Consider the following 17,105-nt stretch of genomic DNA (forward strand, 5'->3'; position numbering starts at 1 on the left):
TTTAGTATTCTCAAGATAAAAGAATACGTCCCACAACCCAATATGAACCCCCAATCCATAGAAAGCCTCACAGTTAAAATAAGAGTTAATGTCAAAACAATAAGTGTCATTTCATCTTTGAAAGGCATTTAGAAGTTGGAGTATTAAGTAGGGATAAGATTTATGGAAGACCAACTTCTTTAATACAGTTAAAAGCGACGTTTCGGTGTAGGTTCTAACACCGTTATCAAGCAACCTCCACCGAAACGTCGCTCCTAATTGTAATAAAGAAGTTGTTCATCCATAAATCTTATCCTTACTTAATAAGTGTCAGCACAGTTTGATTGGTTAAGTAATGCACATACTGTTCCACATGTCAAATGCATAACCAATCAGCTGGTAACAGTAGGAGAGGGAGCAGCCTTTCTTTGCTGCGAATATAGAAACAATAGTTCAGGTTTTAGAGAAGTGGTTTTGCAATGGTAGTTAATTGTTCATGCAATTTTGTAATAACATCACTTTGAACGTTTCAAGTGTGTAGTTGTGTACAGAATAAATGTTGATAACGTTTGACAGGTTAGTGTATGCAGTCACTTATTGTATTACCGGTATATTTGATATACTGTACGTTGGATGTAATGGCAATGGTAACCAGGTCAATTACTGCTCGTGAGACCATGTGGTTCAGCCCATTGTTGATAAATATAAGTGTTGTATATATGTCAGTCATTTAATTCATAATATGGTAAAGGTACAGTATAAAAAGACACTCTATTTCATTTAGCATTTACTTATACCTTTCTACACATTTATACATTTACCTTTTGTTAAAGTTTTGCATCCTGTAACGTAAGTTTGATATTAAGTTATGTTGTACGTTCTATACCAGTGTAAACAATATTATCAACATGTATAACTTGCAAGTTTGCTAAGGATCACCACTTTATAGGTAATACGTCAATGGTGTGTATCTGTTGAAATAGCCAAAGACAACATTGTGTGAAGACATGTTTAATGGTCCGTTGTAATGTGCCACACAATGACAACAAACAACTTTAACCATTGATCAATCAGATCACCCGTCAAAATGAGACTATCTGACAACAACTGAAACGTAAAATAATGTAAAATAAACCTCTCTCAGCGCGTATGTGATCCACGTGATGCGATCACAACTTGGTGCCGTCATCGCATGCTTCAAATAAGTGTCTGGATGGATGACAAGTGGAGATTGGGCCACTCTTCAGTAAGAGCATTGCCGAGTTCCTGTAGAGTTGCCGGAAGGGCAGGGCGTCGTGAGAGTTCGATCTGCAGCTCGTTCCACGTGTGTTCGATAGGGTTGAGGTCTGGTGACCATGCTGGCCACTCCGTGCGGACAATAGTTTCCTGCTCCAAGTAGGCAACATCGACACTGGCACGACGAAGCCGTGCGTTATCGCCCATGAGGATTCAGTCAGGTCCGATTTCACCATGTCTCACGTCTCATCCAGAATGTCATCACTGTCATCGTGCCCAGCTGTAGGACATGGAGATCGATTCTTCCAGCTCTACTGATACTACTCCAAATCATTATTGTCCCCCCTCCATAGCGGTCATGTTCGGAAACATTGGAATCCTGAAATATTTCTCCTTGTCTATGCCACACTCATGCACGGCGATCTGTGAAGTCTAGACAGCATCTCGGTTCATCAGTGAAAAGTACTGGAGCCCAGTCCTGGACCAATTGACGTGACCTTCAGCGCGATCCAAACGTGCTTGCCTGTGATGTCGGATCAGCGGGATGCGAATCCATGCAATCCGTGACCGGAGACCAGCCTTACGTAGACGATTACGCACTGTCTGGGTAGAAACGTTGACGCCACTGGCTTTCCGCATGTAATTTCTGAGTGTGGTGGCAGTCACGAAATGATGACGTCTTGCTGCAGTCACTAGAAACTTGTCTTCACGCTGTATAGTGGTACGATTTCGACCACCTGCATGTATCACAAAATAGAAAAGCAGTACAACTTAAATAATTTATTGCCTGCCTATCATCTCTAATACAGATACATTGTGATTGTGATAAACATTGGGCACTGGAGTAGACACTTACCATCCTTCTGAAGTGCCGTGCAATCCTCGATATCGTAACTTCGTACAGAGCATTGCGCGCTAAGCGATGCCTTTGACATTGCAAGGAGTTTAAACTTTAAACCCGGAAGTGACAATATGGATATGAACTTTGATCAGAAAGATGGCTCGTCGTCTGCTAAACCCGGTTTGTAGGCAAGTTGGAGCAAAGCGAGATTGCTTTGTGCGAAATTTGTCAGTATCAAGACAATGCAAACAACGAAATGAGCCACAAGAAGCATTGTTTGGACCTGAACACAAGCAACTGAGAGAAAACCTAAGAAAGGTAGATTGCGCATGCATGACGCGTGGAGTTGTTCAGGGTCCCCAGAGATAGATGATTCTAGCTGCCCTGTGTTGAACTACATTAGCGCTACTCACCTAGAAAGTAGTAGACAACAAGGTCTTGGTACATTTCTTGATGTCACCATGTATCTGTTCAAATAAAACACAAGGCTTTTCACCCCACTCACAGATACGCCTGGGGATGAGGCGCTGACCGTCTCTCTTCTCAGGAATGTCGTGTTTGTGATTATTTAACGAAACTCATGTCACATTTAAGAATAAAAATATTCTGACACATGATAAGCTTGTTAACATGCTTGAGCACAATCAGTCACATACACAGTGTGTTGACAATGAGAGCAATCTATTTGTGCAAATGTAGATTTTGTTTAGATGTAAACTGGATCACAATGCATACCTAATTTTACAATGTTGGCAGCAATAAATAGCTGACAGTTTAATCTGGTGAAGTTAGTTAGTAATGTATCACAAGGAGTGATGGAGGACTGTTTTCTGTTTTCAGATAATTGATAAAGAAATCAATCCCTATGTTGATGAATGGGAAAAAGCTCAAATGTTCCCTGCCAAGGATGTGTTCAAGACTCTTGGAAATGCTGGCTACTTGGGTGTAACTAAACCTACAGGTAGGAAGCCTTGGATTTACCTTGGCTTTCCTAGGCTTTCCCAGGCTTTCCCAGGCTTTCCCAGGCTTTCCCAGGCTTTGCCACCTTGCCCAGTCGAGTCATTTTTTTCATTTACATTACTTCATAAATCTTTCAAACTTTATTTTTTATTTGTTCCATTTATTAACATCATGAACATGATTCAGCAAGACTTTCAATTCATTTTTAGTAATCCTGGGCCCACTTGCACAAAACAATCTTAGCGCTATGACTATTGTAAGCCTATGTTAAAGCATGGGAGTTAAGGTCATCTTAGCGCTAAGATCGCTTTGTGCAAGTGGGCCCTGCTGTTTGGATCATGTTCATGTAATGTATTATGACTTATGTAAGTTTGTATTTTCTTTCTGAACAAAAGTGATTCCAATTTATTGATTATTTTATAAGTTTCTATCCCATGTGATTTATCAATGTTTTGAATGCTCTTTATTCAGTAATTAATTGATTCACACGGTAAATATGTTTATACAATCATGTAATAACAGAAAACTTGCCTTGAAAATAAGTTCTTACAGTAAATATGTTTATACAATCATGTAATAACAGAAAACTTTCCTTGAAAATAAATGTGAGCAACGGGAGGGAATAGCTGCTTTACAAAATTGTGAAGATTTTTAGCCAACAGGATTTTCAGGAAAGCTCTTTCATTGATATCATGTTCATTAATTTTGTAAGCGTTATGTTATTATCATGATTATGTGGGACTTATTTTAGTAAACAATGTTTTTTACATCATGATCTATCTCATTATAATGGGCTAAAGTCACAACAAATATTGTCACTTGGTATGGAAGGTCAGACACTGGTGATGTAAACGCAGTGTGATATCATTTCGATTACTCGTGTTGATGTTTGGAGCTAAGGCCCAACTAGAGTCATTTCCATTATCGGTCATGTGTTCAAATTTGTTGATGATCCTCAGTCTGTGAGCACAGTTCCAAATCTAATTGTGTTTCATGAAGGAGGGAAATATTAATGACCCTCTTATTTTCCTGAAATACTGTTCAAAGCAACAATAAACCCAACTCAGTTGTAATAATATGACTACACTTGTAATGGTATGGAGCCTCAGTGGCTGAGTGGGTTAGATCGCTGGCTTTGTGTGCTGGTGATAAGGTGCCTCACTCTGGCAGTGTGGGTCGAATCCCAGACGTGACTCAACACCAAAAAGTATGAGAATCTGTTTTTTACGAAGAAAGTGTTATCCTAAATATAACATTTGTTACACTTGTAACGATTTCACATATATTTTCTTAACTCACACTTATAAACAACAGTTTCATCCATCCACACCTTGATGTCCATGCTGCTGTTTGTCCACAGCAGAGTATGGGAGACTTGGGCTGGACGACTCTGCGGCTGTGATGTTTATGCTGTTGTCTATCCACTGCAGAGTATGGGAGACTTGGCTGGACTACTCTGTGGCTGTGATGTTAATGTTGTTGTCTATTCACTGCAGAGTATGGCGGACTTGGGCTGGACGACTCTGCGGCTGTGATGTTTATGCTGTTGTCTGTTCACTGCAGAGTATGGCGGACTTGGGCTGGACGACTCTGGCTGTGATGTTTATGCTGTTGTCTGTTCACTACAGAGTATGGGAGACTTGGCTGGACGACTCTGCGGCTGTGATGTTTATGCTGTTGTCTATTCACTACAGAGTATGGGAGACTTGGCTGGATGACTCTGTGGCTGTGGTGTTTATGATGTTTTCTATTCACTGCAGAGTGTGGGAGACATGGCTGGACGACTCTGTGGCTGTGGTGTTTATGCTGTTGTCTATTCACTGCAGAGTATTGGAGACATGGCTGGACGACTCTGTGGCTGTGGTGTTTATGCTGTTGTCTATTCACTGCAGAGTATGGGAGACATGGCTGGACGACTCTGTGGCTGTGGTGTTTATGCTGTTTATTCACTACAGAGTATGGGAGACTTGGCTGGACGACTGTGGCTGTGATGTTTATGCTGTTGTCTATTCACTACAGAGTATGGCGGACTTGGGCTGGACTACTCCTATGGCTGTGATGTTAATGCTGTTGTCTATTCACTGCAGAGTATGGGAGACTTGGGCTGGACGACTCTGTGGCTGTGATGTTTATGCTGTTTATTCACTACAGAGTATGGGAGATTTGGCTGTGATGTTTATGCTGTTGTCTATTTACTACAGAGTATGGCGGACTTGGGCTGGACTACTCCTATGGCATGGCTGTGGCTGAGGAGCTGGGACACATTAACTGTGGAGGTGTTCCTATGGCGATAGGAGTACAGACTGACATGGCCACGCCGGCTCTAGCTAGGTATCTGTCACTTTATACTGACTCCAGGTCATGTCAATGTGACAGAGAAAGACATAACGACACCTGAGGATTCTTTGGTGAAAGCTGTAAAAACATGTATAGTAGTTCCTATGCACTCCCTCCCCTTCCTTTCGGAAGCATACTAAACATTTATACTTTCAAGACTTCAATCCCCTCTATCCCTCCAGGGCTAGCATTTCCGTAAACCTAAAATAACCCCTGGACCCATCGTTGTTCTCACAATCCCAAATTACCCACCCTTGATTTCCATATGCCAATTTGATTGGCTACGCTACAAGGCCTAATGTACCAATCAGAATGCAAGTTACAAACCAGCCTCAATGTTGGGTTGGCCAGTCCCATTGATTATGATTGAGTTTGTGAGAAATTCAACTTTGAATAACTGACTGACATGCAAATGAAAGTTTTTGATGGGAAGAATGTCTTCATGTCCAATACAACTGGCTTTGGATTCCAGTAGGGCTGAGACAAGTCCATATTTACTCCCCGGGTACCCACCTTCCTATTTCCCCACCCTACCCAGGTACCCACCCTCCTATTCCCCCCACCCTACCCAGGTACCCACCCTCCTATTCCCCCAGCCTACCCAGGTACCCACCTTCCTATTCCCCGACCCTACCCGGGTACCCACCCTCCCATTCCCCCACCCTACCCAGGTACCCACCCTCCTATTCCCCGACCCTACCCAGGTAACTGCTGTTGGTCTCAAGAGATAGGTACCAAATGTCCTGTTGGGAATAGTTAGACTGTAGCCCTGGACAAAATGTATTTAGATACACATATAAACGATCTGGTCATGCATACACTGAAGTTGACTGAAGTTTTATCTTTATTCAAACGTATTAAAGTCAGAAGGAATCGGTGCCTAGTCAGAAAGAAATGCCAACATTAGTAGAACTTGTAGTGTAACCATATAGTTCTAGATCCTTTTTGTTATTAAGCAATATATCACATGACTAACCACGGGTCCGGGTAGCCCTGTGGGTACTGGGTCCATCTCTTGACCCATCTGACCCGAGTACCCGAGTACATGATTACTGTAAATCTTGAAATTAACGCGAGCGTGAATTAAATGCAAAAAGTGCGTGTGGTCTTTGCTCACATTTTTAAACATCGCATTTATATCAACAATAAGACATTTTGGATAGCAAAAATACCAACTTAGACATACGCTGATGTATTCCACACCACTGTTTATTGAGCAGCATTTGTATATAAGGTATATAAACAATGTCATTCAAACACTAATTACGTCCTGTGAATTTTCACTGCTGAGGTCAAGACAAGAGTTCTACTCACTTATGTCATCACTGATCACACCTGCAAGTCCAGACAGATGCCACAGACGTTCTTTGCGACTGCGTCAAAGGCTGACACGAGCCATTGTATTGTTTTTGCAGAAGTACTTTACTCAGCGCTAATAAGCCGTGCTATTTGGTGTGTGATTGGATTAATGTAAGGTTGGATTAAGGTGAGGATTCTAAACCTGACTGAGGACATCTTTAGATAGAAATCCACTGATGCTTGAGAGGAGGGGATGTTGCATTCATATTGAGTCGCATTTTTGGCTAGGGTCCAGTGGCCGCATTCTTTTGGAGACGCATTAATTTCACGATTTACAGTACCCGAGTTACCTGTCCCTGCACCAGTTTCCAGGTGATACGAGTTACCTCTCTTACCCTTCCCTTTTCCTTAAGCCATAATAAATTAGATTATCATCCCCGTCTGACTCAAGACTAGACCCCCTGACAAATTAATTTTATTTGCCTGAGTGAAATGCTTAAAGCACTGTTATGACATCAGCTGTCAAACGGCCATTTCCTGTTTGCGATATGCCAGCCTGTCAAGATGGTGGTCACTATTTTGAAAATACAAGAGGGTGGTCAAACCATTAAATACTGGTATGCCTGTCCTTTGCCAGAGTCCATGACTCTTATGGAAATCTTCAACAAGTTCGCTTGAGTGGAACATGACAAGTTAACGTAAACTGAGGATAAATTCATAAACGCAGGAGTACAAGTTGGAAAAACGAAAATAGGTTTGACACAGATACATCCAACTGCTTCTGTTGAAATCAATGTTAATTTATTATCTTTGTTATTTCAGTCATTTGTTGTTCTTACCAAGGTGTCCAGTCTTCAGCTTGATGACTTTAAGATAAAATAAAATATAAGAAGCCCCCCCTCCCTACTTAAATTATGACCTTATCTCGACATTTGATTGGTCAGTAAATTGCTAATGCATATCAAGGGCGGGTAATTTGAGATTTCAAGAATTACGGAGATGGGTCCAGGGGTTGGTTTAGGTTTTCCGAAACGCTAGCCCTGGAGATACAGAGGGTGGACTTTTATAGGTGATTGGGTTTACGAAAAGCAAAGGTATAGCAACACTATCACTAACTCACTTGGTGATATACCGTATTCGACGTCATAAGCGCCCCGCTCTAATAAGCGCCCACAGCGATATTTGCTAATGTATTGGCTAGTTAATAATCCCAATTGATCAATGTACGCAGGACTTCTTTATTTGTGTATAATACGTATGTTATATGCATTCTTAATTATGGGAAATTAAATTCTGGAAAAAATATATCTGTCGTATATAAACATTTCAAGCTGTCAGCATAAACCCCGAAATTTACGATCTTTCAACTCTGTTGTTTTTCACCAAAATAATATTCTAATAAGAGCCCCCTATTTTAACTTTGAGAGCGCCCTGGGCGCTTATTATGTTGAATACTGTACTGTAAATCTGGAAAGTTTTGCGAGCAGGGTTGGAAGTGTGTGTTGTTGCAGTATTGGAAGACTTGATCGGTCAGGAGTATGCTTGTCACATACCTGGAACATAATTCAAACGATGTCACTTATATATCTGAATCCCATGAAACACATTCATCCATTTGCAGCCAGAAATTTGGGTGGAATATATAGACTGGGTACAAAGTTTATTGACGAATCAAAGGTGGATAATTTCCTTTCAGGTTTGGAAGTGACAAACTGAAGGGAGAGTTCCTTGCTCCGTCCATTGCTGGTGACATGGTGGCCTGTCTCGGGGTCAGTGAGGTCGGCGCCGGCTCAGATGTATCAAGTAAGTAAACAGGGGGCTTAGTGCAGATGCTGTATCAGATGGTATTGGTGGTTATTATATCAAGTTATTGTTGTGTAGCGGCCATAAACTTTCCCGAGTCCCGTGATGGGATTCTAACCACGGACCTTCTGATCAGAGGTCGGACACCTTGTCCACATGACCAAAGGGGTTAACCCCGTCAGCAAGCTGACAAGGTAAGGATGTCATCTGTAGGATGACTGCACACCCTGCTACATACTCCCCCGTCAACAGAAGGCACATCCCGGGTCGCATCGTAGGGTACTGAGGCTTATTTTGCTCAAATTTAATATGAACGTGCTCAGCCCCACGTTGGGCGCCAATGTAGCGACCATAAAGTTTCCGAGTCCCGTGATGGGATTCGAACCAGGGACCTTCTGATCCGAGATCAGACGCCTTGTCCACATGACCAAAGAGGTTAACCCCGTCAGCAAGCTGACAAGGTAAGGATGTCATCTGTGGGATGACTCCGCGTCCTGCTACAGTTGGTTACTATGTATGATGTTATTGTTGGTTATAATGTCAGGTATCATTGTTGGGTATTTTGGCTGATTATGTAGGTGTTGTTAGTTAAGATGTCAGGTTATTTCAGGTGTTATTACGTGTTATTATGTCAGATGTTATTTCAGTTATTTTTTCTGCCAGATCCTGCTTATTTGTTATTGGAAATCATTCATAGAAATCGAAAGTCCAACCCATTTGATGGTTCCATGGCCTGATTGAGCTGTATAACACATTCACCAGTGCAACCTTTTATTGAAAAGTGCAGCGTAATATTTATGTATTCATGCACCAAGTGCTTGTAATACAAGTTCAAATGTGTGTCTGACCAACCCTCACTTTTCATTCCAACAATGATTTGTGAACCCTCTCAATACCTTTAAGCTCTGCCAATAATACTACACCACTAACCCCTTTATTTGGCATGCTTTCTTGGGCTTGTCATCAAACTGTGTACTGCAAGATTATGTGTTTAGTTCCTTTTGTGGAACCAGGGCCCACTTTCACAAAGCGATCTTAGCGCTACAGCTATTGTTAGCCTATGTTAAAGTATGGGAGTTACGATCATCTTAGCACTAAGATCGCTTTGTGCAAGTGGGCCCAGGGTGCAAACTGGTTTTGTCTGGTGCAACTAGGTTTTCAAGAGGCGACTAACGGGATGGGTTGGTCAGGCTTGGTGACATGGTTGATGCATGTCATCGTATCCCTATTGCGTGGATCAGAAGCCAGGTCATAGAAAAATAAGTCATCCAAATAGGTGACCGAGTGAGTTAATAATAGGAGGTCAAGGTTCACATACGATAGTCTCAGCATACCTAACACTTTGACTATTTCTCCAACTTGTAAAACGTCACTAGAAAATTCTTAATGAAGCTTCAAGCAAACTAACCCTCAACAATCTTTTAAAAGATTTATTTGATATTGTCTATCAGGTATCTTCACAAAAGCATCCCGAACTGGAGATGATCTCATCATCAATGGTGGCAAGATGTGGACAACTAATGGTACACAGGCAGACTGGATGTGTCTGTTAGCTAACACGGGGCAAGGGAAGGCCCACCAGAACAAGTCTCTCATTTGTCTACCCATGGACCTTCCAGGTGAGGAGACACCTGGATCCAAACCATTCTCCATATAGCATAATGTGCTGTCATTCAGAACTCATCTGGCCAGAATATCATTTGCATCGTATCACACATTTTACACTTGTCGGATTGAGTGTACTTTCACTAGGTACCAGTAATCCAGGGATGAGGGGACTTAAGCATAGAATAGTCATCAAACTCAAATCCAAAATGGCAACAAAGCAGCCATCTTTGATTTTATGAAAAATAATATCACTGAACTAAATTCTGAAACCTGAATGTATAAACTTACTTGGTTCTAAATTAAGGGCCAGTACATCTTTTTGGACAACCCTCATCCCGTTAGGTTTTTAGAAGAAGGTGGGGAATAAGTGCATAACATTCCCAACTCTTTTTCTGCATTGTTACCATCATTATCTTGTGTGAGAAGAACTTGTTTCTGCCCAGATAAGAGACATTCGTATTGTGTGCCCCTGAAAAGTTGCGGCAAGATGTTTTTATGTGGAACCAAACGTATCAGCTGCATCTTGTCATGGGAAGATGATGGTGGATGTGCTGAAGACCAACCTGTTTTTGTCATCTTCCTTTGCAGGTATCCAGGTTGCCAAGAAGATTGAAAAGATGGGAATGAAGTGTTCTGACACAGCACAGATATTTTTTGAAGACGTTCGTATTCCAGCCAGCTATATTATTGGAGAGGAGGGGATGGGATTCACCTACCAAATGTTGCAGTTTCAGGAGGAGAGACTGTATGCAGCAGCTCTTGGTGGGTGTTGACACTGTTTTACAGTCAAGCCTCGTTAATCAGACACTCGTTAATCCGACACTAATGATGGGAACCGATTAAATCAGTGCTACTTAGACCCGTTCATCTGACAGTCTCGCACTCCGACTCCGAAACACTTAATTTGCAACAAATTACCAAAATCAGTCTTGTTAATCCAACACAGTGATCAGCATACTCCGTGGTACACAGCTCGTGTTTTGATGCGAGACGAATCGGCTAGCAGCTGCATATTACAAGGGCTGCAGAGATAAACTTGCTCAATAATAAACAAGTAATGCTTTAAGTAAACAAGACAGGATTAATCACATGTTTTAGATTACCTCAGTCTCATTAAAATTAGATATGAGTTCTCGCTGAGGACATCCCATTACAGGTCACGTCAGAAAGACCTTGGTGACCTTTGACAGACCAATGAAATGGCTAACAGGAAGTCGACATTAACCACAAAGAAAGCTCTAAGTTGATGTTGAACGTAATAAGCCATGTCAAGATTGTATATTGACCTCCTAACATTCAACTTGCTGATCATGGCATTAAGGTAAGAAATACATCCCGAAGCTGGTGTTGTTTCAGTCCTGGCTCCCCTAGAGAAGATCGTCCAGGAGACAGCTGCATACACGGCTCAGCGGAAGTCCTTCGGGAAGCCGATCCTCAGCAACCAGGTGGTCCACTTCCGCCTTGCCGAGCTGGAGACTGAGATTGAGAGTCTTCGGTCTCTGCTGTATAGGGCTGTTGGTACGTAGTCCTCTTCTAAATGCCTGAAGGATATCAGGAGGGAAAAGGGTTCAGATGTTCCAACCATGATATGACACAAAGAAACTTCTAGACCCTTGCACCCTGCAACCCATTTGCCCCTCTTCCGGTTCACCTTGCACCGTACTGTGATAAGGATATCGAGGACAAAGGAAGGGAGCATTTTCAAATTCAAATGTTTATTTATGAAAGGCTATGCAGTGTAGTATCATTTACAAATACAGTTGGTTTCATTTTTGAAGGGTCACCTAGGTATGTAGGAAGTCAAATATGAACACATGCCGACTAGCGTCACTAGGTCTGAGTATGTTGACGATGTGATTAACATTTGAAGAACATGTTGTTTATGCCCCTGTCATGCTGATTCGATGATTTCATTAAACTTGAAAAATGGAGGACTATAAAAAACAATGAAAAGAGCAAGATTGAAGGTGATAGTTAAAGCTACCCAAAACACACTCATGAACCCACCCAGTGGTTTGGCAGACATGGCAATACATGGTAGGTAACAGTCAGTGTGGGTATATAATGGTTCATTCAAGGGATCTAGAAATATTTTTTTGCCAGTCGGACAATTGTATTTTGGTCATGCCCACCTCATATCTGAGATGGTGGATGTTCATGCAGGAAATAAAAGAATAAACTCAAGTGTCACTTTCATAACAAATATACATGATATATATACAATTCATAGATGCCTCGGAACTGCGCTCTTGGAAGCTTATGATTTGATCATTTTATCTCTAATTATCAATAATAACACTGAGTATAGGTTCACATGGTTCCTGGGGGGCATGGGTGGCCCAGTCGTCTAAGGCGCCGCGATTCGCTGTGCAGAGTTGCGTCCCTTGGACACGCCAGATGATTGTGGGTTCGAATCCCGGTTCGATTATGTTTCTAGGTTTGTCAGCACCATACCCGTGCTCATGGGTTTCACCGAAGTGGTAAACGTCTGAGACCTGCATCACTTCAGGCTTTCCTCCCACATTAAGCTGACACGCCGCGATATTACTGGAATACTGTTAAAAGCGGCGTAAAACCCAACTCACTCACTCACTCACATGGTTCATGAAAGTACATTTCTGCTCTTGAACATGTTGAAGGCCTGCTTAATATATAACATGACAGATTTATATCTTGATAATATGTGGTTTCCATGTGACAAATTACATATTTATTTGGTGTATATTTGTCTATCATATTGACTAGTTTACTCAGCCAGTACTCACAGTATTATTGCAGATACTGGGTATGGGATACTGGGATCTTGTACTATGTTGAAGCTGAATTGCCTACCTTGTTGTTGCAGCTCTGTACATGGATGGGAATGATGTGACCAAGCTGGCCTCCATGTGTAAACTGAAGGCAGGCCGGCTCTCGAGGGAGGTGTGCGACTCCTGTCTGCAGTACTGGGGAGGGATGGGCTACACTGATGAAGTGCTCATTAGTCGCTTGTACAGGTGAGTGTATGATAAACACAATGGACTCTCATAATAGAAAAGAGATTTGGACAAATTGAGTTCACATTACCCACCTAACCTAAGCTCTGACCGTGGTCTTGTGGTAGTGTGTCAACCCGGAGAGCGGAAGGTCTGGGTTCGATTCCCAGCCACGTCGTACCAAAGACGTTAAAAGATGGTACTTCATGTTACCCTGCCTGGCACTTGGCATTAAGGGGCTAAAACAAGGTTTGGTTGGCTCGGAGTCAGTATACTGTGTCGTAGTGGTGTGTTCATGTTAAACTGGGCAATGGTATCTCAGTGAGCTAGCACTATAAAATCAGCATTAGTGCGGACTAGTACAAGCAGCCACACACACGTTCATGCATGTCGCTATAAAAGTGCAATAATCTTGAACGTGACGTTAAACCCAATTTCACCTCTCCTTATCTCAGATCTTTTTAACTCTTCATACAGACCTGAGAACACCCCCATAGAAGGTCCAGTCAGGTCAACCCTGAGCTAAATTTGACTGCCCAATGTAAAAGAAATACTGCATGGGTTCTTGAGCAAATCACTGTCAACTTTCCATCTTTATTTTTTTGGCCACCTCAGTTCAGAAATGTTGATTTGTACAAATGAAAACCCACATATAACACAAATATCACTCAACAGTAGACTGCTTCTGTGGTCTAGTGGTAGAGCGTCCATCCGGACAGCGGAAGGTCCGGGGTTCGATACCCCGCCCATAATACCAAAAGACGTTAAAAGATGGTACTTGTTGTTACCCTGTCTGGCGCTCGGCATTAAGGGGCTAAAACAAGGACTGATCGGCTCGGAGTCAGTATACTGTGTCTGAGTGGGGTATTCATGTTAAACTGCGGCATGGTATCTCAGTGAGCTAGCACTATAAATTGGCATTAGTCCAGACTAGTACAAGCAGCCACACAAACACATACACATACATGCACGTCGCTATATAAGTGCAATAATCTTGGACGCGACGTTAAACCCAATTTCACCTCACCTCACCTCACTTAACAGAACTCCATCAGAAACAGCATATAAAATATCCACATATCGTCATGTAAGAGTTGGATTCCATGATACAGAAATCTGACGTGTGCTGGTTGGTATGTACAGAGAATTTACAAACCTCAGTACTCATCAGAAAGTTCCCCTGTCACGACCACCTATGGAGGTATCCTCAGATCTTCATGCAGAGAGGTATGGAATCAGAGTAAAACAGCTGATTTTAATAAGCCTGCAACTGATCCTGGGTTTCTGCTGTTCCTGGGTTCGAATCCCACATTCACTCTGATTATGATCCCTGGTGTCTATGTACCATGTCAATGACACATACAATATGTTTCTGTCTACCAGACAACACCGTAACTTGATAGCTACAACTTCTGAGCCTGACATTTATTTAAAATGTTTAATTTGTTTACGGATCAGCTGACCCTAGAAGGTGAGGTGAAATTGGGTTTATCATCGTGTCCAAGATTATTGCACTTATATAGCAACATGCATGCACATGTGTGTGTGGCTGCTTGTACCAGTCCGGACTAATATCAATTTTACAGTGCTAGTCCACTGAGATACATATACCATGCTGCAGCTTAACTTGAATACCCCAGACACGATTATGGACTCCGAGTCGACCAGTCCTTGTTTTAGACCCTTAATGCCAAGCGCCAGACAACGACAAGAACCATCTTTTAAAGTCTTCTGGTATGACGTGGCCAGGCGGACCCTCTATCAGAAGGCCACTGAGGTGGTCTGGACCCAAGAAAATGGAAGATCATTATGTCTAAAGAGCACCATTGATAATGTTCTACCAGGTGTCCCCACAAAAACTGTGCATACAATGTGCTAGTCTGCAAGACTGATGAGTCTTATTCATACCTTTGTGCAGAACAGAAATCAATGTTTAAGCAGTCTTTCCTCATATATTTTTTGTCATACTGTTTTCAGGGACTTCAGACTTCTGTCCATTGGAGGCGGTGCTGATGAAGTGATGCTGTCAATCATCTGTAAATACATGAAAATCCTGCCTCCCTCCTCGTAAATCAGATGCACAGATGTACATACTGTATATACATGATGTATGAATGGCTTGAAGGAAAACTTGAGAGAACTGTGCCCCTAAACAATCATTCAATGAAGTCTACAGGCCATGACATAGCATATGAGCTCAGTCATTCAGATTGCTGTGACTGCGTTGTTGGACTAAGAGTGATTAAGAGCGGAGTGGTGGAATGTTTGCAGGACAACATACACTGGTTCTGTACTGAAGGAGCTTCCACTCGTTTGTCCTCTTGAACAAGCAAGATGTAAAACCACAGGACATTCACAGATGAATAGTTATGTCTTATTATGTACACTACTCAAAAGAAGTTCAAATAATATGAAAGCATTGGGTGGTCTTCAACTTCTTTTGAGTAGTATATATTCTTTGAATTCAGTTACACCCAATTATCCCATAATGATTCTTTAATTTAGGAGTTTGTTAATGCCAACATTTCACCAAGTATGGTACCATACGGATTATTCAGGTTCCACAGCATAAACTTGTGTGTATGTTTTTATATATATATTTCATGAGAGTCCAGCTTCTTATGTACTGGTATAATTATGAAAATGATATTTGGAGATTATTTACAGTGAATCTTGCCCTTGTTATTATTCTCTATGCTGTCTGTTTTCAAAGTAACTCATGTGTTTTTTTGACATATTAAAGAGACTGAATTTGTACATTGTCAGTACATTCAATATATTTTTTCTCTTTCAATTACAGAATGGAACATCTGTCAATAACAGTACCAAAAAAATCAATAAATATTCTATGCATTTTGTATAGCAAGAGTTATGATATAGAATACAAGTAAATGATACAGTAATTAAGTTTTTCAAATGTTCAATTATTAAAACATATAAAATGATTTACGGTAAAGTATAGTTGGACACAGAATATCTGGATGATAGACATTAAACAAATCACTTGTGATCCTAAGTTGCTCAGTAAGTCCAAATCAGTTACCCTGTCCGAATGTATTTAGTTCATCAATCAAATCAGATGATTAGAATGTTTGAGATGTGTATCCCACTTCATTGTGTACAGGGCTGATATTGGTTTTCATGTATATGACAACATATAATCAGTTTTGCAACTTTTATGAGACATTTGTCTGATTTCTACAGAAGTGAAATAGTTATGAAAAACACTCAGGGATTAGATACTGTTAGAAATAATAATAGTGTTGTGTAAGAAATAAACATATCGTTGTGAATCAGTTTCCAGTATTTGCCTTGTCACTCTTATTACTCATGGGGGCTTACATCATAGGCTAGAGAGTAACAGGAACATCAATGGTCAGAGAGTAGCAGGAAAATCCGTGGTCAGAGAGTAACAGGAACATCAGTGGCCAGAGAGTAGCAGGAACATCAGTGACCAGACAGTAGCAGGAACATCACAGGCCAGAGAGTAACAGGAACATCACAGGCCAGAGAGTAACAGGAACATCAATGGTCAGAGAGTAGCAGGAAAATCCGTGGTCAGAGAGTAACAGGAACATCAGTGGCCAGAGAGTAGCAGGAACATCAGTGACCAGACAGTAGCAGGAACATCAGTGGCCGGAGAGTAACAGGAACATCAGTGACCAGAGAATAGCAGGAACATCAGTGACCAGACAGTAGCAGGAACATCAGTGGCCAGAGAGTAACAGGATTATCAGTGACCAGAGAGTAGCAGGAACATCAGTGGCCAGACAGTAGCAGGAACATCACAGGCCAGACAGTGGCAGGAACATCACGGGGTAGACAGTGGAGGAACATCAGTAGCCAGACAGTGATTAGAACATCAGTGGCCAGACAGTGGCAGGAACATCACAGGCCAGATAGTGGCAAGAACATCACAGGCCAGACAGAGGCAGGAACATCACAGGCCGAACAGGGACATCAGTGGCCAGACAGTGGAAGGAACATCACAGGCTGGACAGTAGTAGGATGATCAGTGGCCAGAGGGTAACAGAAACATCACAGGCCAGACAGTGGCAGGAAAATCA

The 17,105-nt window shown here is 41.8% G+C and overlaps 1 protein-coding gene across 1 annotated transcript; it reads left to right on the forward strand.

The window, feature by feature from the left end:
- The first annotated feature begins 2,179 nt into the window (after positions 1-2,179).
- Positions 2,180-16,335, forward strand: LOC124135851 (probable acyl-CoA dehydrogenase 6). The gene is made up of 9 exons (XM_046501473.2): positions 2,180-2,374; positions 2,897-3,017; positions 5,218-5,347; positions 8,349-8,455; positions 9,907-10,074; positions 10,652-10,825; positions 11,420-11,581; positions 12,909-13,059; positions 15,016-16,335. The coding sequence occupies exons 1-9, from the start codon at positions 2,213-2,215 to the stop codon at positions 15,107-15,109; spliced, it is 1,269 nt and encodes a 422-aa protein (XP_046357429.2). The 5' UTR covers positions 2,180-2,212; the 3' UTR covers positions 15,110-16,335.
- The last annotated feature ends 770 nt before the right edge of the window (positions 16,336-17,105 follow it).

Source organism: Haliotis rufescens, unplaced genomic scaffold (assembly GCF_023055435.1).
Source record: "Haliotis rufescens isolate VD_foot unplaced genomic scaffold, xgHalRufe1.0.p SCAF_4, whole genome shotgun sequence".
In the NCBI taxonomy this organism is placed as follows: domain Eukaryota; kingdom Metazoa; phylum Mollusca; class Gastropoda; order Lepetellida; family Haliotidae; genus Haliotis; species Haliotis rufescens.

What these genes read in the sequence shown, in the direction of transcription:
- LOC124135851 (XM_046501473.2), top strand. Translation starts at nt 2,213, where the DNA reads ATGGCTCGTCGTCTGCTAAACCCGGTTTGTAGGCAAGTTGGAGCAAAG. An exon ending in TCTACCCATGGACCTTCCAG is followed by an intron (nt 10,075 to 10,651) that starts GTGAGGAGACAC and finishes CTTCCTTTGCAG; the next exon opens with GTATCCAGGTTGCCAAGAAG. An exon ending in TCTGCTGTATAGGGCTGTTG is followed by an intron (nt 11,582 to 12,908) that starts GTACGTAGTCCT and finishes TTGTTGTTGCAG; the next exon opens with CTCTGTACATGGATGGGAAT.